We start from the raw sequence: 23,378 nt of genomic DNA on the forward strand, positions 1-23,378 counted from the left end.
CGTTCTACTGTGCCAGTGTAAATCCAAATCCCTAATTTCTGTGGTGCAAATAAAAGAAAGAGAGAGATAGAGACAGAAAGACATTTAAATTCAAGAGGAGATCGTCCCTGTTTTCCCAAGGAGGGATTTTAAACTTGGGGACATCAGTGGTGCATGAAGAATCTCTTAAGAAGATATGGCAGACTCAGAGAAAACTACGTAAAACCAAGGCAACACAAGTCCAGTTTGTACTCTCAAAAGGAAATTGCTCTCTCTTAAACAGCCATGCATTCTAAACAGAGTGCAAAGACATTTTAGGAAGTATTATTCTAATGATAGTGAATAATTTTTTTAAAAGTTTCAGCACTGTGTTTTTAATAAGCTTAAAGAAGCCTTTGGAAACAATAAAAATCATATTAAATTAGGTTGTCCTTATAGATTTGGTCCTTTAAATTATTAGCGTGCTATTTTGTGTTAGGAAGAGGATCATGCACAAATTCTGAATTCAGAAATAAATTCATGACCAAAATGTATCTACTTTTTTAAGTGCCCCTAACCCTCTTTAAGACAAAGCAGAGCATTTCATATTTAAAATGTTTATTTTTAAATCTTACTGTAAGCTTTTCAGGGTTTATCAGTTTTCAGTACAGGTCAAAAATATGCAGATATTACATGTTTTATTAAAATTTTAAAACATGTTGTCATAATGCCAGTGTATGTTGTCATGTAGGATATACCCACAGGACCATATTTTGGTAAGTATTTTTTTAATGTAGGAGCTTCAGTGGAAAAAGAGAGTGAAGGGTAAACATGTGCAGTACATTATAAAGAAGTAAAACTGATCAGCGCACAACAGCAGCACTTGGGAAGGGAAAATGAGTGATAGAAGAAAATGGATTTTGTTGAGTGTGTGTATGTGTCTTTTGTGTCTGTGTGTACGAAGGGTTGCATTCCAAAATGCTTAAATTTTTGACAAAAAATATTCTAAGATTCGCTTCCATTTTTGGATTTCAGGATTATAGTTTACTTTTTTAGTAGTTTAGACATGTAACACTTTTGTCGTGGATAGCGATAATTTTTTTTAGAGTTGGCACTTTGTGTTTTTTTTCCTTTCTTTTAAAAAAATAAATGGATAGCCCATTTTGGAATGAAATCCTCCTTCTGTTCTTTTGTGTCATCTCACTCACCAGCTGTTTCCCTCCTCAGCAACAAAGTACACAGTGAGTGTCACAACGCTTCTGACCCCTTTCTGGACTGGTATTTATTTATTTGTTTATTCATTTATGACTTCCTTCTGTTTATTGACTTTACAACCATTCCTTGCTTTTTTCATGTTTTAGATCTCTATCCTTTTCTTGGCCCTTTGTTCGTAACATCTGTTTTTTTCAAAATTATTGTACATATCTGGCTTATTTTTTTTTTTTTTTTTAGCTTTTTCTTTATGTTGGCTTATTTTTTAAAGTACTGTTTCTGTTGCCTACGGCTGTTGCTTTATTGTCATTGACTGTTGGCCCTGAGAGAAAAGTGAGTTAAAGTTGATAGAAATTTTGGAGGGTAAGAAAGGAGGTGGTCACTGACAGTTTGGGGGTGTTTTTTTTATCTCATCTTTTTGCAAAAACAAGAAATCAGTTATTCTAACTAATATAAACCATTCAATTCAGCTCAATGGCTATTTTTGCTCTGCACAAAATCTGTCCATTAAATTGTATGTACTTTACCATGGGATGATTAGTTGTGTATAATTTGAACAAATTCGGACCTCGCCTCAGTGTTATCCTCCACACTGTTTCCCACGTGGTTTACCAAAATAGGGCCATCCTGCCTTGTGCTTCGGCAAGCTGTGCAGATACCCAAAGCCCTGTTCTGTTAAGAGCTGCGTTGTTTTATAGGTCCAGTCAAATGACCCTTTAAGTGTCTGTGGCCCCCAGTGTGTCTTTATGTCCTTGCTATTTGATGTACTTATATTTTTAGTGTTGGTTTCCACTTCATCATTCTCATGTCTTTGTGCGTTCATTTGCATAGCATCAAGTCTTAAAGCAGGTCTTAACGAGGCCAATCCCTTTCTACCTTTTCCACCATTCTTCATTTTGCAGCAAGGAGCAGCAGAAGAACCACATTAAGGGAGTCAGCAAGTCAGTGTGGGAGCAGCGCACCAAGGAGCTGAGGAAGCAGACTCTGGCATCCAGCCGCGAGGCCCTCTATAACGAATTGGACGCAGATGACCGCTGGAAGGCAAGGACAGGGAGGGAGGAGCACAACAATGTAAAGGAAAAGGCAAAAAGGGCCCCTAGACTTGTGCTATCAGTGTACACAAGTTATGGCCACGAGTGTTGATGATGACTTTTATTGGTTTTCATTTGTTCTTGTTAATCATTTATCGGTGGCTTATTTACCAACTATGGTCTAAATATTGGTTGGAAATTTCCAATATATAACTGAAATGTAGGTCTTCTAAAGTTTTGCCTCCTCTCATGAATTACAAAATTTGAAATTATTCCTTCTGTGCTGTTTCGCTATCCATTCGTTTCCTTGCAGGTCAACTATTCACGTCACATCCGTCCAGACATGAAGACCCATCTTGATCGACCCTTAGTGGTGGACCCCCATGAAAATCGTAATAACAACACAAACAAGACAACTGGCAACAACTCAGACTTCTGTGTCAGCCAGCACCATCCTGAGCACCATGGCCAAGTGGGAGGGGATGGTGGAGGAGGTTCAGGTCCACCCAGACCTCCCATGGAGCGGGGAGAATCCACGGAGAGTAGACGGAGCCGCAAAAGTGAGCATCACCACAGCTCTCATGTCCGTCTGGATGCTACAGTGATTCCTGGGCCGGGTTCAGAGGAGAGGGTATCCAGGCGCCATCACCACACGCGGACTGGGAGTCGAGGAGGAGGGCAGTCCGAACACAGGAAGCCAAGGTCACATCGAAAGAATGCTGAAGATGGTGAGGAAGGTGGGGGAGGAGCTGGAAAATCTGGAAGACATAAGAGCAAAGGAGTGGATGGGAGTAGGGAAGGAGGAGAGCATGAGCGAGCAGGCAATGGCGGTGAGAAGAGGTCAAGAAGAAGCCGGCGTGGAAGCCAAACAGAGGGCGAGGGGAAGCGTATGTGCTCACACAGAAGGAAGTATGTCATTCATTTTTCGTTTTCCAGTCATCCTTTTTACAATCTCCTCTAATCTGATGGCTGTAATTCTTTCTTTGACCTCTTCCTAGGGACTGCAGTGTCCCAAACCTATCTACCACACGGCCCATCCAAAAGAGTCTCTCAAGGCAGAATAGCCAGTACAGTGAGGACATGGACAACCTCATGAACACCAAACTGGTGTCTGGTTCTACACCACCTAGCGAGGGTCGCCCCTATCCAGTGGCCAGTCACACTGTCACCCCTGGATTTGGATCTGCCCTTCATCTTGCTAACAGTGGCACTCGTGGAAGTTTGGTCACGTTGGATAGTTATGGGAATGTCGGACATCACCGTGCAAACAGTGTGATCAGGCTGCCCCACCCTGATTATACTGCTGTGGACATGCCCATATTTCCATCCACCAATGCCATACTGCAAGGTAGGGGTGAATGGATGTGTTTTTCTTTTCTTTTGTATTTCTTCTGCTACTTTATAGCTCTTTACAATGTTTTCCTCCTACCTTCAGTTAATAAAAATGCCAACACTGAACCTCTGCCACCTCCTACAAATGATGATGAGGAAGGAGGGGAAGGAGGGCCTAGGCCCATGCCTCCATATAGCTCCATGTTCATCTTCTCGACCACCAATCCGTAAGTGATACGTACTAACAATTACCAATGCACAGGCTAGCACACGTAGTATATGCACAAATTGCAAACTGAAACACACTGTCTCATAATTACCAGTTAACCATATAAACCTTTGGCTAAATCCCTATCCTAATGAGGACACATCTTTCCTTAAGTGTGAACACAAAGTCAGCAACACAAAGAAAAGATGAAAACCAGCCCAAAGAGACTTGAAAGCATGAGAAACATAAACAGGTCAAAACAGAGGCTGCAAGCCTGACTGCTCATCACTGCTTTTGTTACTTGTTGAAGTTCAGGCTCTGGCTGCTGGGCTGGGGTCAACATGCACTCAGCTTTATCATCATTCTTGGCTAGCTTTGCGTTAGCATGCTGTCTGTGCAGATGTTTGCAAAGAGATGAAGCAGTATAATACTATAATGGATGCAGTTTCCATTTTACCTTCACGCTCTTGTCCTTTTGTGCAGTGAAAAAAAGTAATGTCCATATCTCCACTCCTCTAATGCTGTATAGCTGTTTTCTGTTGCCTACACTTTGCACAGTCAAAAGTCAGCTTTATTGTAGTTGACTTTTGATCCAAAAGTATGAGATAAAGTTGATTGTTGGTATAATATTTTGAGGGTAGGGAAGGATGTAGTTAGTGTCTAGACAGCTACTCTTGCCTCTTTAGTTAATTTGATGCAGTTTGGTGTGGATTTAGCAGTCTATTAAATTGTCTGTACCTTACAATGGTTTGCCCAATGGATGGAAAATGGAGGCATGAACCACATATCAGTTATCTGATCCTGATAGCTACACCAGAAACCAAGAAAAGACTGCCACTGCCCGGCCACTGACAAACTGATGGATTCCCAGATTGATATTTGGGTAAACCCTGCTTTACTTTAGCTTTTCTACTGTGGTCCCACAATTGCCCACAGTGCTGATGGAAAGATTGACTTGCCTGTCACTATCTCAAAAACTATTTCAAATGAAGCTCAATCATAATGTCATGCAAGGCTGGACTGGGACAAAAAATCGGCCCGGGCATTTTGACTAGAGACCGGCCCACCAGGATAAAGATTGAAAATGTGACGTCATTCAGGGGTAAAACCGCAAAGGATTCTGGGAACTTGTGGCAAGAGGTACTAGCGCACGCAGGCTTTCAATTGAACTCAGTTACACAGCGATAAAAAGAAACACAAAAAATGGCAAGAAGCTGTTGTATTATTAACTGCAACAGCCGGTCGCATGACAGCCACAGGAAGCCGATCGTTTTTTTTTAATCGGATTACGTCGTTGAAGAGAAATGTTTTAAGCCATGTTTCCGAAGTAAGAGCCGACGGATGGTCTGGATATACCAAATATAACGTCCCAGAACACTCCAGCTCACAGGTTAGTCTGCTCCAAGCATTCCCACAAAGGTCAGTCTGCTGTTGTAGTTAATGCGTCATTTTCATAACATAATTGGTGATATAGGTTACAAGCAAGTCTGGCGCTGAACAGAAATTGTCGCGCTATGCTCCTTTATTTATTGTGCATAAATAGTGAATTGTCCTGACACGATATTGCGTTTCGCTTCTGTTATTATGGTACATTGACAAAAACATATACGTTTATTCACAGGATAAAACAGTTTTTTTGTATCACTAATTGTCCAGTGCGATTACAGCATACAGTATTATTGTCACTGCTACATTTCTGTAATGAACCAGAAATTATTTCCACTGCTAATTAATTACCATTGAGCTCAAAGGTCCTATTAATAAACGGTTAAGGAATGTGTATTTATGAAGACGATTTGTGAGACTGGTAAACTTACCTTTGTTCGTACGATGGTCTTTCGTTCTACACGGTGCATTTCAAGGTCCTGTACCCCTCCGTCAGTAAACTGTACCTGGGCTTGTTGCAGTGACCTGAAGTTACTAAACTTCATGAGTGTATGCACTCACCCCAAGAACCGTGTAATTATAAATATGAGCGTGGTGAAAGTTGGGCAGCACGCTAACGTATTTTGTCCCTCTGTGTGCTCGTAAGGGTCTAACCCTTTTACTGGTTTGATTTTTCCTCGTATCTTTTCTTTGTCTTTTCGTCGAGTCTGTCTTTGTACGGACCGGCATTGTTCTCCTTCGTTTTGTACATTCCTTTTTTGTGCGGCAAAGAAAAAACAAGAAGGTATTGGAACCGGAGAATGAACGTTTTGCGGTGCTGCAAATGCTTGCGTTTGATGCGGTACTTGGATTGTTTTGCCACGAGTTCCCGGCATGCAATGCGCGAAAATCACGTGATTGCTAAACAAGGGGGCGGGTGCATTCGGCCTCCTCGGCTGTAATTGGTCCAGCCCAGAGTCGATCATGACCAATTGGCCAATCCAACACCTTTCATTATATATACCCTTCCTAAAAAAAAAAAAAAAAAAAAAAAATCCATCGGCCCATAAAAACAAAAAATCGCCCGATGGCCAGTCCAGCTATGATGTCATGTATTCTAGACTGTGCTGGCATAGCATGAAAAGAGGTCATTTGCTAAAATTTGTTGAAGACACAAAGCCTAATTTTAGCAAATGAGCAGGTCTAGTTTGTGTAAACATTAACACAGAGCTGTTTAAACATTAGTTGAGTATTTGAGAGGGATTTAAATTTTGTTTAGCCTCCACAATGGCCTTCATTATAGTTATAAATTAAACATAATGGTATGCATTGCATTAATGCAAGAGAAAAACAAATATCTTTGTCTGCTCCTAGGTTTCGACGAGCATGCCATTACATTTGCACCCTGCGTTATTTTGAGATGTGCATCCTGCTGGTCATTGCAATGAGCAGTATTGCCCTGGCAGCTGAAGACCCTGTTTGGCCCAATTCCCCTCGAAACGATGTAAGAAATTCATCATACATGTATTATTGGTTCTTTTGGCAACAAAAATATTATGCATATAATTTATCTATTAGTTTTTGTATTTACTCTCAAGGTTATTTTTGCCATCTCCCAAGCCTTACGTGCGTGGAGGTCTGAGCAGTAAATGAATTAACTATATAGAGTATGAGATAGAACATATAAATCCAGCACTTAAAATGATTATTGACAGTTTTATAGTGGGTAGACAATTAAGTGGCACACACAATATTCAGGATTTTCTGTGTTCAGACTCAGCAAAATGATACAAACTCACAGACCACACATGCACAGGAAACAGTTGAAGTTTAAAGTACTGCCTTCTTTAGTAATATAATATCAGATGATGCAAAATAAGTGCAACACTGCACTTATCTAAAATACAAAATCATCATATGCTCACTTTTTCTTTGTGCAGGTTCTGCGCTATTTTGACTACGTCTTTACAGGAGTTTTTACTTTTGAGATGTTAGTAAAGGTGAGACAAATCAGCATTTTTCCTCCGTGTTGAGACAAACATTCTCCTCTTTTTGATAAAGGCTGTAATGGGTCCTTGTTTTTGGTCTCTTTTCTAGATGGTGGATCTGGGGTTGGTCTTGCACCAGGGCTCTTATTTCCGGGACTTGTGGAACATCCTTGACTTTATAGTGGTTAGTGGTGCTCTGGTGGCCTACGCCTACGCCTTAGCGTAAGTCTCCCTCCTGCTTCCCCCTCTGCTCTCTTTTCTCCTCTCCCGCTCCTCTCCCCTCTCACTGGTACCTTGGAGTACAGCGTCCCCTGTTCTTCTTCACTCAACCATGGCTGATTTTTGGCCTCTACTTTCTCTATCCTACACACTTTTCTTTCATTCACTCGCATACATTTTCTCTCTTGGCACTTTTTCATTCTCTTGTGTCCTGTTATCCTCCACCATAAACCCAAGTCTTACCTTTATTTAGAGTGCAAAAGACCTGTCCTCTTTTTTTGGCCATGTCCTTACTTCATTTCTCTTACGTTCACATTTTGCTCCTGCAGTCCTTTAATTTTTAAGCCCCTCCTATTTCAAGCTCCTTCCTGCTTCTGCGTAAACACTCCCACATTATAAAATAGATCCCAGCATCCTCTCCCTATCTACCTCCCCATGTGAGAGGTGAGGACCACCCTTTGCACCTGTAACCCTTTAGTGCCCAGGGCGTTCTAAAGTAAAAGGGCCCATGCAAACCCCGGCCAGGTCACCAAAATTCTCAACTACGTTCTCTACTACAAAGCAGGTACTTTAATCTTTACTTGATTTGCATGGCTGTAAAGATAAAAATACAACTACATGTTGATTACTGAGTTAGGCTGTAGATAATAAGTGCTATGCTGGTACAAAGCATGAATTTTGCTTTTGCATGGTATGTGAGAATATAAAGCAATTTATAGATTTAGAAGTCTGTATTAATGTGATGTCATGTTTTGGATATAATATATACACATATATGTAGATATTAGGGGTGCAACGATACACAAAATTCACAGTTCGGTTCGGGTCGATGCTTTGGTGTCACGGTTCGATATTTTTTTCGATACAAAAAAATGTTCATGCCTTTTTAATTTGTCATTTATTAAAATTATAAATATATATTTATATCGCCTCTTTCAGTGCGCCCCAGGGTGGCTGTGGCTACAATGTAGCTTGCCATCACCAGTGTGTGAATATGTGTGTGAATGGGTGGATGACTGGATATGTAAAGCGCTTTGGGGTCCTTAGGGACTAGTAAAGCGCTATATAAATACAGGCCATTTACCATTTACCATATTTTAACTCAAAAGTACAGTTTTTAAATTTAATGTTGCTGAAACAACAAAATAATAATAATAAAAATATCTATCTGATCGAGAAATCACTCATCTTTGGAAAAGAGAGTTTATAACAGAGAAATGGCTCTTTTCAAAATAAAAGCTATACTATACGCTTCTTCTGGGCTATATTCTCAGCAGCATATTAAACATATCAGGTCCCCATAAGGAGAATCATGTGCTCTGTCTAAATGATCCGGGTAAAGTTTGTAGCATGCGTGCTTGTTGTTTTTGTCTGCTTCCACTTGTCTTTGCACTAGGATGATGTCGGCGTAAATGTGCAGTCATATTCGTTGTGTTCCCACTAGTGCTGTCAGCGTTAATCTCGTTAAAATGACATTAACGCCATAACGCGGCAAATCTCCGTTAACAAGTTACCATGGATCGCCCCGTGCGTGGGGCTGGATGGCGTTAACACGTTAACAAGCTAACTGTGCTAACGCACTAGTTCCCACAAATTGAGCATTGCGTGGCACATCCGACATACTGTTTTACTTTTGTCCATGACGCGCTTACCATCAGGGTCATGCTTCACATGAAAACCAAGATAGTACCAAACGCCAGCTCTGAATGAGGGTGGGGGAGGTTCAATTTCGGGTAGCGTTAAGGCAGTTGCCATGTTGCAACGAGCTTAGCTTCTGTCTTGCTAGCTCGCGCTGCGCTCAGTGGATTTGCACTCGACAGTGCAGCCTAGGCGGAGTAGTCGAACGCACATCCACTGAGCGCTCAACACAGACAGCATGGTCAGAAGAAAAGTTGATAAAATAAATAAAAAAATTTGTATTGTTCGATACATATGCATACCGAACCGAAAGCACTGTATCGAACGGTTCAATATCGATACGAGTATTGTTGCACCCCTAGTAGATATGTTTCCGCATAATATATATGTGCTCTCAAATTAATGATAATGATATACCATAGATTTTTACACAGGTCTGCAATATGTGAAGACACTGGATATTGTTTTTTACTGTGGAAGTGACTGAAAGCAAACCTACATAGCTTAAACTGCTATGAGCTTTTGGACACTTGGATTATAAGGCACCTAGCATTCTTCTGTGTTGGGTCATTGAAGTTGGTGGACTTGGAGCCTCTTGGATGGAGGATGCTCTGCTCATTTTAACTTAAACACCAGTAACATACACTTATGGACAAAAGTTTTGGGCTTCACACTCTTTTAACTACAGCTTTTGCCACAGATCAGGCACCTAGCCATACAGTCTGCCTTTACAAACATTTGTTGTTCTAAAGAGTTCAGTGAATTTAAGCATGGTGATAATATAAGACACCATACCTACAACAAGTCAGTTCATGAACTTTCTTCCCTTTTAAATATTCCACAGTCAACCTTAACTGGTATTATTGCAAAATGGACCACAACCACAATATGGCAGACCTTACAAAAGTTACAAAGCAGGGTTAGGCAGGTACACAGTGTAGAAAAGTCACCAACACACTGCTGCAGAGTTCCCAACCTCCTCTGAATTTAACAACAACACAAAAACTATGAATTAGGAGCTTCATAGTATGGGTTTCCAGGCTGAGCAGCTCCTGTAAGTGTAAATAGGTGATACAGTACAGAATTTGTATTAATCCGAATATATTTGACAGTTTTATTTAAACTGAACTGAAATGAGAAACTTTCAGAGACTCTGTGAGTGTGTTCTGTATCTAACCACTTGAGGTCTTCGATTAATATACTGCAAATTAATATGGGAATAGCTAAGTGACACAAATAAATTAATACATTTTGAACTTTTGACTTTATACCTCTCTGACCTGTCTTCCCCATGTGATGTTTGTGTAATGTATGTATGGTCAGAAGGGTAAGTCGGCGCTGGCAAAGGTCGGTAGCCTTAACCCAATTTCCTTCGGGGTCAACCTTCAGGATCAATAAAGTTTTATTGAATTGAATTGAATAAAACTGACACTTGAGTAATGACTTGAACTAAAGATGACACCTTGGATTTTCATAGTCCCAGAATGATATCTTGTGACGTTGTCCCCTCAGATCTCCTCAAACAGTTGGGTTTTTTTTGCGGTCCTAATGACCCATCTTTTATGCCACCTTTACTGAACTGCTCCTCCTCTGCACTTTGTGTCCATTCTTCCACCTCTTTTTATCATACATCACGACGACACTCAAAATGTACTTAGTTTTCTCATCATTCTGGTCTCGGAAAAGTCTGTGAAACAGTGCACTTTCACGGGTATTTCTCCAGATATACCGAAGAAAATATTCTGCACGCTTAAATGAAGAAATAGGCTTTTTTTGTCATTCGGTAATTTGTTTACTGAAATTAATGAGAGTCTCTGGAACTATGGCAAAAATGTTAGAAATTTTGGCACGGTCACTGGGAATAGTCGTGAATTATTTCACCAAGATTCAGGTCTGTGCCTTCAGCAGTCTATCCCCACCAGTGGGTAAGAGTTAAACCCAACAAGTTACCAATAATCTCAACTAATAAAAACCTTCCAGCTTTCAAATGCAGTTATGCTAAAATAGTTTTGGTTTAATCTAACATAAACTAGGTTGTCCAGCTTATCTGCTCACTTTATAACTATGCCGTAGTACATTGTTAAAGTCCAGCTGAATTAAGAACTCATGAACATGGCAGGTGCTCCACGGTTCTGGTAGAGGTGATCCATTGTCAAGACGTTCACTCTTTGTGAATCATCTTTATATGTGTGTGTGTTTTAACCAACACTCTTTCCCCTCATTTTAGTTGAATTTGTGTCTCTCTGTTTGTATATACAGAGATCTTTGTCTCCACCTTTTCTGTGTGTCCCAACCTCTTTCTGTTTCACTGCTGAATTTTCTTTCTCTGTGTATCTTCTCTGCAAGACCAAATTCATCCAGTGGAAATGTTGAGTATGAATTATAATGTAGCCTTAATCTGAAGAAAATGAACAAACAAGCCCAATTTGACTATAGTAGAGGTTTATCATGCTAATGGCTGATGGGAGATCGGAACCAGTAAGAAAAGATTCCTACCCATCCAGATAGTACCTTAATTCAATTGGTGAAATCAAACAGCACTCCTGAAGCGATCAGAAGTCTTGTTGGAGATGTTTATCACTCCCTTAATCAAATTATTCTGGTCTGAGGGCTGCTGTGTCTTGGACCACTTATGCAGCTGTCCTTCATATTTCTGCAGTCAGACTGAGGTTCAGATCCAGACAGGCTCAGAGTCAGAGATGATGACTAATCAAGTTTGGTTTGCCTTGAAGCGCACGTTGACATTCTAAGATGGTTTTTTTCACCAGGTAGTGTTTACTCTGCTATGTGCCTGAAATGAGTTTATATGTGGGCTTGCTGGTCCTTAATAATAGTAATTTGAATATTTAATTGTTAATCATGACGTTTTACACATTAGATCATTTTCAGAGTAGCACTAGTTACCATTTGAAATCTTGCACACTCATCAAGCAGTTTTGTTTTGTTTTTTTTGTTTTTTTTGGGGGGGGGGCTAAATTGTGAATGTAAGAGATTATCTGAATGTGTGAGTAGGTTGGTTGATCTAACAAGAGAAGGTACTGTCTTTTCTTTTTTCCCCTTTCTCTCTCTCATATGGATGTTTCCCTCAAAATCCTTCCTTTTCTGTGTCCCATTCTGTTTCTTTATCCCACCTTGTCTCCTCTGTCTTGTTGTTCTCACCTCTTACTCATATCTCTCTTCGGACTACGAGCAGCAGCGGCAGCGGGTAAAGTTCTCTCACTTTTTCCTCCTCATTTTCTTCTTCTGCACTCTTGGTATCTGTTTCTCTGATCACACATCTCTTTCCTTCTCATTCATCCATTGTCAAAGTTGAAATGTGTATCTGTCTATATTATTTTTCTTTTTTTTTTTAAATCCATTGTTCACCATGGAACAACTCGGACTCAAACCCAACTAAACCTCATCTTAACTTCTGTCAGGTCCTCAGCTGATTCACACAGATGCAAAGGAGATATTTGTGCTTTAATTGCAGGTTTTTCCACACATTTTTATTTCAATAAATATGGATATGAACATGATCAAGAAAGAAACTTTTAACCAAAGATGGATAAAAACACAGACACAGTGATTTGCATACACACACACACACACTCATGCAGATATACACATTAGTGGTGGTTGTGTGCAAATACACACACAGCCACCACCAGTCTGCCATCTGGTCTAACAGCTGTAAGACACAGGCAGCTGTATACACAGCTGCTGCCCCCCTAAGGATCACTTTCAGTGACCTCTTCACCCTGATCTGTACACTGGATATGTGAGGATTTGTTAAAATCAGGGCATTTGAATTACAGTCAAATTTTCTATTAAACTAATCGCAGCCAGTTTACATAAAGTCAGCATCAGTTAACTCCTGCATTGTTTCTTTAGGCTCCTGCAGCCTTGTACACAGTGCCAGCCCAAATCCAGTATTTGACATGTCTAGATTACAGAAACCTATTCAGAAAGTTTGGACAACAACACCTTTCACCTTGGAAGCTATAGCAAGTAGCTAGGGATCTTAAGCTACTTGCTATAGCTAGAGAGATACCTATGGCGTTACCACAGAAACCCATAAAGCTAGGTTGGTAATGTCTGGAAGCACAAATCCGACTGTAACACTTAAAGATAAGGAAAGTCTGATCACAACATCTGATTTAAGGAACAAATCTGCCATGTCTTCAGTCTGAACATAGCCTTTGAGGTCTATTATAATTTAACACTCTATGGCATATGTGCCTGGACAGTTACACTGCCAAAGTGAAAAAAAACAAAGAGAGGTTTGGCTCAGCATTTCATTGGGAAATGCTTTATAAAATCTTTGTCTTGGCCAAAAACCATGCAAGACAAGATTCCATGCTGTCTGAACAATGCTGTGAAACAAGCTAATCCTGGAGCTTATAGAAATTAACTAGATGAGTCATCAAGAGAGAGTTTGGCTTGTTCATTTAAAAAGTTTTTCCCATTTTTAAGCACAACAACACTACCAAATTGTGGCATATGCTTGAAATTGAAGGCGTTTTGAAAATGTGTTAAAACTTTTAACGCATTTACGGTGACGAGCAGAAGAGCCCCTTGCTTTGCTCCTCTTACTCAACTGCCCTACGACAGAATACAATTTTGTTCTCGCTGAGAGTACAGCTAAACTCTCTCTCTCTAAATGTCTCTCTATAGAATAAATTTCTCCACCCCTCAAACTGCTGCTTAAAAGAAGAAATACTGCAGCATGGAAAGCAAGGTTTCAATGCAGCATGAACAGATTTCACCATTAACTGCGCATGGGCAAACTGAGGCTTTAGTGTTTTTGAAAGGCATTGAAATACATTGCAAAACACTACACAAGGGAGATAGCATTCAGACAGGAATGATATCAGTTGTTCCCATAGCATGTACTCTAGTTATAAATCCCCACCTAATTCTAGCATGTAGCTACGATGTTATCCTCACACTTAGGAATAAGGCTAAAGCGTAATCTGATAGCAATGCTGCATGCGTTGCTATGCACTTAACCCAGACGTAGTTACTCATTGATTTTGAGTTAACTCGGACACACATGCCATCAAGAAATGGCTGCCCATCGCCATTTTGGAATCGAGAGGATTAAGGCTTTCATGTGCTGCGTATACTAAGTCTGCTGAGACTTGTAACTTTCACTCTCCTGTGTGTACATGTATGTCTTCTTTGTTTTTGGTGTGTAAACACGTGTAGGGGGAACAGCAAGGGAAAAGACATCAGCACCATCAAGTCGCTGAGGGTACTGAGAGTGCTACGACCTCTAAAGACTATTAAACGACTTCCCAAACTCAAGGTACGCTTGCGCAGCAAAGAGACTCCATTACTTATATTTCACTTTTACACAGATTATTGATGAAATCTACCTTAAGGTAAGTACAACAACCAAGAAAATTAAACAAATTACACCCTGATCTACCATCATCTATTATTCTTTAACCCCCCCTAATATTATGTTGTTCTCTTGCTTTGTCCTCAGGCTGTGTTTGACTGTGTGGTGAACTCTCTGAAGAATGTGCTCAACATCCTGATCGTCTATTTACTCTTCATGTTCATCTTTGCTGTGGTTGCTGTTCAGCTCTTCAAGGGGCGTTTTTTTTACTGCACTGATGAATCCAAAGAATTTGAGCGCGACTGCAGGTCAGGAAAAAAAATCCAACTCCTTTCACCTTGCGCTGTGAAAATGTCCTGGTGACCTGCATAACTTTTGGTTTAATCCTTAAAGATTAAAGTGTCTCCTCTCCATCCTCTGTGTCATACCTAATGCAAACGTTTATAAGTTTTTTTCCTTTCAGTCCTTGTGCTGATTTTGTGTTTTTCAGAGGCGAGTATCTGGTGTACGAACGTGATAACGAAGTGAGGGCGCAGAAGCGGGAGTGGAAGAAGTACGATTTCCACTACGACAATGTGGCTTGGGCCCTTCTCACCCTCTTCACTGTCTCTACTGGAGAGGGGTGGCCGCAGTGAGTAGCCTATATGTGAATATATTCATTCATAAATAGAGCAAGTGTGGATATTGACAACCTGTAACAATACTTCACTGTCACTTCAGGGTGCTGAAACACTCGGTCGATGCGACTTACGAGAATCAGGGCCCAAGTCCAGGATACCGGATGGAGATGTCCATCTTTTACGTGGTGTACTTCGTGGTCTTCCCCTTCTTCTTCGTCAACATCTTCGTAGCTCTCATTATCATCACTTTCCAGGAACAAGGCGACAAGATGATGGAAGATTACAGTTTAGAAAAGAATGAGGTGAGCAAGGATTCCGAAACTGGAGCGTTGCATGATGGAAAGGCACGATGCAAACCGAAAATGTCTTTTTCTGCTGTTTTTGACAGAGAGCCTGTATAGACTTTGCCATCAACGCCAAGCCTCTGACACGCCACATGCCACAAAACAAGCTAAGCTTTCAGTACCGTATGTGGGAGTTTGTGGTGTCACCGCCATTTGAGTATACCATCATGGCGATGATCGCGCTCAACACAATCGTGCTGATGATGAAGGTAAAGGCCTGCAAGCTCCAAACAAGGAATAAGTAACGCACAGAACAACATAAACACCAAGACAGCCACCGAGTTGCTGAACTTAACGTCTAAATTTATACCATTAGCTCTTGTTGCCTGCGCCTTAAAAAAAAATACAAGCAGCCTTTACTAGTCTGGAATGATTCAAATACTTCTGCTTTTCTGAGAGAGGTACTGCCTATGTGTGTTTTTGTTTACAGTATTACGGAGCCTCCGACACCTATGAAGCTGTGTTAGCCAACCTGAACATAGTGTTTACTTCCCTCTTCTCCATGGAGTGTGTACTCAAGATCATCGCCTTTGGAGCACTGGTGAGTATTTCTGGGTTTATGTGTGGCGACGATGTACTGCTCTGTAAAAATATGAGAAGCCAATAAGAACATATATACATATTTATTTTCATGCCTTTTTTCTGTATTGAATGAATTTTACCATTTAAAATGAACAGAATGCCCATATACTAAACAAAACAAAAAACTGAAAACGTTTACAGCCAAAAACAGCTCTTCATCTGGGCCTGACTTTCAACTAGATTACCCTGTATCCCCCACTTTCTCCACCAATCTATGTATTACACTGTCTAATGCTATTCGGATTGTTGGCAATAATCAAATGATTTGTTTTTCAGTTACAAAACCAAAAATTTAAACAAATCAGAAGCTACAAAAAATCAGTGATAAAGTTATTTTACCGGCAAAAGATGCAGATGAGAGAAAAAAGTACAGACGAGATAGTTTGACAATGAATGGGAGGTGATAAAGGACAGAGGTGGGATTATAATATATTAACTGAAAAAATGAAAGTGAGTGACATATAGGCGGCCAAAAGAGAAGCAAAGATTAGAGAGCGGGTGGTGAGTAGACAGCATCAGCTCTGATTCATGGATAAACTTATGTACGTATTAGGCATGTCGTAAGCACACATAATCCCAGCCCTCAGAGATATTAGTGTCCGTGTGTGTGTATGTGCGTGCGTGTGTGTGTGTGTCAAAGTGGTTTATTTTAATATCCGCCTCCCTTGCTCTCCCCTGGTCCTTCCACTTGTCTAATGCACAATTTGGCTCCAGGCAATATGTGGGTAAGCAAAGAAGCAGAGGCTTATTAGCATTTTGTCCCGAGTATTACATGACTCGTTGCTTTGAGTGTCCCCACTTATTGAAAGAATGCTTTAGAAAATCTCTAATCAAATATAGATTGAAATTTTTTTTGCATATATATCTATAAATGGAGGGCTGTAATAGAATTTTTAAAAGGTTTTGAAACTGAAAGAAATTCAAATTGGTTTTTGCTGTACTGTATGTGTTGTTTGATGGATGTTATAGTCTTGTGATGCAGTACAATGTGTCCCTGGTGTGCTGGTATCTTTCCAGCTTCCCTTCACTGATGGTCAATTTGTCTCATCTAATTTCTTTCCTGTTCCTGTCCTACACTGACATTTGTTTTCTTCCACTTTCTTGTTCCCCTTCTGTATTTTTCTGTCCTTGTCTCATTTTCTAATTCTTTACTTCTTACTTTTTTTTCTCCTTGGTATGGTTTTTCATTTAAATATGACTTATACATCCTTTTGCTTGTTATTTTCATGTGATCTGTCTGCGCTCCATCCCGTTGCGTTGCTCAATTTCTCTGTCAATCTTTATCTCTTCCCCTCCTTACTCTTTGTCTGCTTCCTTGCCACATCAATGTTCTTCTGCTTTTTACTGTGTCACTCTTGCCTCATGTCACCTCATATCCTCCTTTTTTCTCCTTTATCCTGCTCGTTGTTCTTCTCTGTCCCTGTCTCGTCTCTTCTTCTTTCTCTCGCTTTCTTGTACTTCTTTTTTCCCTCTCTCTTATGCTGATCACAGAATTATTTCAAAGATGCCTGGAATATTTTTGACTGTGTGACAGTTCTGGGCAGCATTACAGACATCCTCGTTACTGAGCTTGGGGTAAGTACCAGATTTTGAGGTGTCTGTGTACAGATGTTTATGTTTTACACTCCTGTATTGAAAAGTCAAACTGGAAGCAAACAGATGTGATATTACATTAGCATGTTTCTTTCTTAAACAGGCATGACTGAGGTATGTTTGGTGAACTTCAGAATGTGTTTGTGGACTTTCACATCTGCCTCACCATCTAAAAAACATTAAGTAGACAAGACAAGGAGTAAGGAGAGAGCATGAGTTAGAGGCCAGTGTTGGGTTGCTCAGTCATGCATGAGTATCTCTTGAAAGTCTTATATAATTGTCCCAGTTGGTGGGATGGGAATACAGCCAACCAGTGCCGAGCCACTGACAGGCAGGAAGGCAGGAAGCATGCTGATTACCTATAGTGAGCCATAGCCTCTCCAAGCAGCCTTTTAGTTTGTTATAATATTAGGGTGGTCAGTGGGTGCATCAGTTTGCAACTGCATCAGAAGTACCTGAAACAACAACAGCATCAACAACATTATGGGTATATTAAGATCAATGATGAATGAGTGCCCTAGATTTGGTGTGCAGCATTACATTTTTGCTAAATATTGCACCAAATTGCCTGTAATGACACGCTGAACCAAGTAAACAAAATGAGTTAATTCAGTTTATTTAGGACCTGCATTCAGATTTTTCAAATGTTGTATTACCTCACTATGTCCATTAAGGAGATGAAATTGTGTGTCAGTGCATTTATTATGTGATGCATGAAACTGGGTTGAGCATCATTTGTGAAACACTTGTTCAATCCTAAAAATCTATTTAAACGTAGAACCCCAAAAATAGTACATTTGTATAAATCTACATACAGAAGGTAATCAGAGAGACTCAACCTAAAGCTAATATTTGAAGGTTGGTACAAATGTTCTTTGTATATTGTTGGGACATATTTTAAGAAAAGACTCTTGTTGCGTAAGAAGTAAACTCTGAATAACAGATGGTATTGATAGGAATACAGGGAGTGCAGAATTATTAGGCAAATGAGTATTTTATCCACATCATCCTCTTCATGTATGTTGTCTTACTCCAAGCTGTATAGGCTTGAAAGCCTACTACCAATTAAGCATATTAGGTGATGTGCATCTCTGTAATGAGAAGGGGTGTGGTCTAATGACATCAACACCCTATATCAGGTGTGCATAATTATTAGGCAACGTCCTTTCCTTTGGCAAAATGGGTCAAAAGAAGGACTTGACAGGCTTAGAAAAGTCAAAAATAGTGAGATATCTTGCAGAGGGATGCAGCAGTCGCAAAATTGCAAAGCTTCTGAAGCGTGATCATCGAACAATCAAGCGTTTCATTCAAAATAGTCAACAGGGTCGCAAGAAGTGTGTGGAAAAACCAAGGCGCAAAATAACTGCCCATGAACTGAGAAAAGTCAAGCGTGCAGCTGCCAAGATGCCACTTGCACCCAGTTTGGCCATATTTCAGAGCTGCAACATCACTGGAGTGCCCAAAAGCACAAGGTGTGCAATACTCAGAGACATGGCCAAGGTAAGAAAGGCTGAAAGACGACCACCACTGAACAAGACACACAAGCTGAAACGTCAAGACTGATGAAATGAGAGTGAGTTTTTTGTTTGTTGCCTAATAATGCCTAATAATTATGCACAGTAATAGTCACCTGCACACACAGATAACCCCCTAAAATAGCTAAAACTAAAAACAAACTAAAAGCTACTTCCAAAAACATTCAGCTTTGATATTACTGAGTTTTTTGGGTTCATTGAGAACATGGTTGTTGTTCAATAATAAAATTATTCCTCAAAAATACAACTTGCCTAATAATTCTGCACTCCCTGTACATAATCTGTATTTAGGAGATGAAGCCATTTCTTGGACAGAATTAATTTAAGAAGAAATTCAAAAACTATCCCCAATAATGTTGAAGTCAGAGTTGTAGAGTATTTGCAGCTGTAACCAAGAATCAAGAGCCAATGTAACAATTACTACTGAAAGGCTTTTCTCTCTTTTTTTTAACAATTTATAATAATGCAATATAAGCCGTAATAAGTGGAGGCTATGTGCTCTGAATATTTCTTGCCTCAACTACGTGGAAAATCCACCTACATTGCAAACATTACATTATTATAACCACCTCTGCTCTTCTTTGACAGTTGCATCATTACTATATATCACATGACTTTGGCAGTCAGTCCTATTGGGTGGTGTATGAGTTTTTGGTTACCTTGTATGTGGGTCACATCTTAGTACTGTAGCTTGCTTCATTAGAAAGGTTGAGAATTAGTGCCTTTCAAAGAGATGCCCTGTTGTCTCTCCACTCTAATGCCTCACCAATCTTACCATTATTATAAAAATATAGATCCCAATTGATTGAGTATGGTTAGATGATTTCCTCTCCCCTGTGTTGTATTGTTTGTTTCTACCTGCCTGGATAGGAAAATCTTCTATTTCTGAGTTTGGTTTGATTTGACTTGTTTAGCTCCTGGTTATTTTTTTTTATTATTATTTATTTATTAGTTTATTTATTTATTAATTGGTACAGAGCGTGAATCTTTGTTCATTTGGTCTTGATTATTTCTACTCAAGATTTCATTCACTTATGTATCGACATACAGTCATGGATTTTTAGAATCCATGTATTTTCTTTTTTCATGCTGCCTTGATTCTTGGTATCAGCATTATGAATGTGTAAAATCTACAGACACTTACCTTTGTGCTAATTTCTCTTTGAATGACTGTTGATTTATTTCTTGTTTTTATCTTTTCACATGCTTTCTTTAAATCGTCCTCAAACTTAACGACGATCTACTGTAATCTACTTCTCCAATCCCCTTCTCCCCTCAACACCTACTACTTGCTGTGATTCCATCCAATCAAAATGCACTATGATTCCTCTGTGTCCACCCATGACAACTGGCTTGGTCAATCTCTCTGGTTGTTCTTCGAACCAACCAATAATCCAAAAATTTGCTGCTATAAACCATAACTCTGCAACATCCACATGTAGATGGTTTGTAATTTTTTGGAGATCTTATTTTACTGCATGTGTTTCAGCTGCATCCCAGTCAACGTTCTGGCTCTGGAATGTGTACAGTTTGCTTGACTGCTTTGCTATGATCACTCTGAACCCTTAACTTGTACATTTGCGTTTGTTATCTCCCAGCTAGTCACTGTATATCTCCACAAGCGTGTGCTGAAATATATCCTTTACTCAACACTAATATTCGGTTTGTAAAGGATTGGGTTTTAGAAACTACAGTAGATGGTAAAATTTATCCACATATATGTATAAAAGTTGCTGGGAGAGTGTTTCTAGTAACAACATATTAAATCCAAAGCTTTGACAGTGGCAGGAAGAACAAGTGATGCATGTTGCCCATTGCATGCCACTGGCAGAAACCCCTGTACACACAGACACACACAGAAACATGCAGCAATGCAATATAAGCAGTAATTGAATAAAGCCTGCATGTGCTGATACCAGTTACTTTTGAGCACTTCACATCTCAACCTGCAGTCTAATAGATTTATCTGCTAAACTATGTACAGTTTATTAGTCACGTGTTCAGTCTGATGAGAGTGGAAAATGGTAACCTAAAGAAATTCACCTATGTAGTAATGACCTTTGTTGGTCCTTGAACCACCCTCTGCTCTTATTTGACAGTGACATCACTATTGTATGTCACATGACTTTGGCAGTCGGTCCTATTGGATGGTGCATGAGCTGCCGTTTTTGCTTGCCTTGCATTGGCTGCTTTGCCTTGTGTTTGGTTCACATCTGCATGCTGCGGCTTGCTTCATTTGAAACGTTGCATATTTTGCCTTCGGAGAATTAGTGCATTTGGTTGTCTTTCCAAGAAGTGTCCTGAAGTCCCTGCACTCTAACTCCTCACCAGTCCTAACACAATTACTAAAAACATATATCCCAATTGGATGAAACTGGTTAGATCTGGATGATTTCCTTTCCCCTGTGTTGTATGGTTTGATTCTACATTACTGGATATGAAAAGCTTGTTTGGAGCCTTGCTGATTTGAGTTTGGTTTGCTTTGACTTGTTTGGCTCCTGATATTTTTTATTATTATTTGTATTGAGTTTGAATCTTCTTTAATTTGGATTTGACTGTTTTTCTTCTCATTTTTTTTATTCGTCTGTAAGGAAGATTGCCTGCATAATTTGAAGTACGACTAACTATTTTCCTTCCCTTTCCATTCCCCAATCCCCCCTCTTGTTCCCTTTTCACAATCCTTTATTTCTGTTCTCTTTCCCTTGCTTTTCCCTTCCTCAACTCCCCCATTTCTCTGGTTATACTGTGGCTGTATTGTAGAATAATTTCATCAACCTAAGTTTCCTAAGGCTGTTCAGAGCAGCTCGTCTCATCAAACTGCTGAGACAGGGAGAAACCATCCGAATCTTGCTCTGGACCTTCGTTCAGTCTTTCAAGGTTTGCTTCCAATTATACAGCTTATTACCCTGAAAAATCACATGCATTGATATGTGTAGACGCTACATGTCAGTGCAGTGTATTCATTGTATAGATCCCTTCCTTTTACAAAAGAGGTTTTGGTGCAGTGCAAAAGTATATTAAAAAAAAGAATTTGATTTTGATTTGAACCTTATATTAAACTGTAAAACGTGTTGTTAAAAGGCATTATTCATTTTAAATTGGCTGCCAGCAATTCTTTTAGAGGAAGCTGTTCCTAACATTGGTAGCATTGTTGTGCTTAAAGGTACAGTGTACAGTGGGGCAAAAAAGTATTTAGTCAGCCACCGATTGTGCAAGTTCCCCCACTTAAAATGATGACAGAGGTCAGTAATTTGCACCAGAGGTACACTTCAACTGTGAGAGACAGAATGTGAAAAAAAAATCCATGAATTCACATGGTAGGATTTGTAAAGAATTTATACGTAAATCAGGGTGGAAAATAAGTATTTGGTCACCTCAAACAAGGAAAATCTCTGGCTCTCACAGACCTGTAACGTCTTCTGTAAGAAGCTTTTCTGTCCCCCACTCGTATGAATGGCACCTGTTTTAACTCATCATCTGTATAAAAGACACCTGTCCACAGCCTCAAACAGTCAGACTCCAAACTCCGCCATGGCCAAGACCAAAGAGCTTTCGAAGGACACCAGGAAAAGTATTGTAGACCTGCACCAGACTGGGAAGAGTGAAGCTACAATAGACAAGCAGCTTGGTGTGAAAAAATCAACTGTGGGAGCAATCATCAGAAAATGGAAGACATACAAGACCACTGATAATCTCCCTCGATCTGGGGCTCCACGCAAGATCTCATCCCGTGGGGTCAAAATGATCATGAGAACGGTGAGCAAAGATCCCAGAACCACACGGGGGGACCTGGTGAATGACCTGCAGAGAGCTGGGACCAAAGTAACAAAGGTCACCATCAGTAACACACTACAACGGCAGGGAATCAAATCCCGCAGTGCCAGACGTGTTCCGCTGCTGAAGCCAGTGCATGTCCAGGCCCGTCTGAAGTTTGCCAGAGAGCACATGGATGATACAGCAGAGGATTGGGAGAATGTCATGTGGTCAGATGAAACCAAAGTAGAACTTTTTGGTATAAACTCAACTCGTCGTGTTTGGAGGACGAAGAATACTGAGTTGCATCCCAAGAACACCATACCTACTGTGAAGCATGGGGGTGGAAACATCATGCTATGGGGCTGTTTTTCTGCCAAGGGGACAGGACGACTGATCCGTGTTAAGGACAGAATGAATGGGGCCATGTATCGTGAGATTTTGAGCCAAAACCTCCTTCCATCAGTGAGAACTTTGAAGATGAAACGAAGCTGGGTCTTCCAACATGACAATGATCCAAAACACACCGCCCGGGCAACAAAGGAGTGGCTCCGTAAGAAGCATTTGAAAGTCCTGGAGTGGCCTAGCCAGTCTCCAGACCTCAACCCCATAGAAAATCTGTGGCGGGAGTTGAAAGTCCGTGTTGCTCGGCGACAGCCACAAAACATCACTGC

The 23,378-nt window shown here is 40.2% G+C and overlaps 1 protein-coding gene across 4 annotated transcripts in view; it reads left to right on the forward strand.

Annotated features, from left to right (window-relative positions):
- Positions 1-23,378, forward strand: part of cacna1aa (calcium channel, voltage-dependent, P/Q type, alpha 1A subunit, a) — a 91,361-nt gene that overhangs the window by 44,071 nt on the left and 23,912 nt on the right. For 3 of the 4 annotated variants that reach the window (XM_080904513.1, XM_080904514.1, XM_080904512.1), the window contains exons 19-34: positions 1,186-1,236; positions 2,073-2,241; positions 2,515-3,110; positions 3,200-3,549; positions 3,637-3,760; positions 6,481-6,610; positions 7,047-7,106; positions 7,204-7,316; positions 14,142-14,241; positions 14,425-14,585; positions 14,768-14,908; positions 14,998-15,199; positions 15,286-15,450; positions 15,672-15,782; positions 17,315-17,398; positions 21,712-21,828. In XM_080904513.1, coding sequence (XP_080760639.1) covers positions 1,186-1,236; positions 2,073-2,241; positions 2,515-3,110; positions 3,200-3,549; positions 3,637-3,760; positions 6,481-6,610; positions 7,047-7,106; positions 7,204-7,316; positions 14,142-14,241; positions 14,425-14,585; positions 14,768-14,908; positions 14,998-15,199; positions 15,286-15,450; positions 15,672-15,782; positions 17,315-17,398; positions 21,712-21,828 — 2,674 coding nt within the window. The remainder of the gene's footprint in view (positions 1-1,185; positions 1,237-2,072; positions 2,242-2,514; positions 3,111-3,199; positions 3,550-3,636; positions 3,761-6,480; positions 6,611-7,046; positions 7,107-7,203; positions 7,317-14,141; positions 14,242-14,424; positions 14,586-14,767; positions 14,909-14,997; positions 15,200-15,285; positions 15,451-15,671; positions 15,783-17,314; positions 17,399-21,711; positions 21,829-23,378) is intronic. The other variant, XM_080904515.1, reaches the window with a different exon arrangement.

Source organism: Rhamphochromis sp. 'chilingali' (assembly GCF_963969265.1).
Source record: "Rhamphochromis sp. 'chilingali' genome assembly, chromosome: 15".
Lineage (NCBI taxonomy): Eukaryota > Metazoa > Chordata > Actinopteri > Cichliformes > Cichlidae > Rhamphochromis > Rhamphochromis sp. 'chilingali'.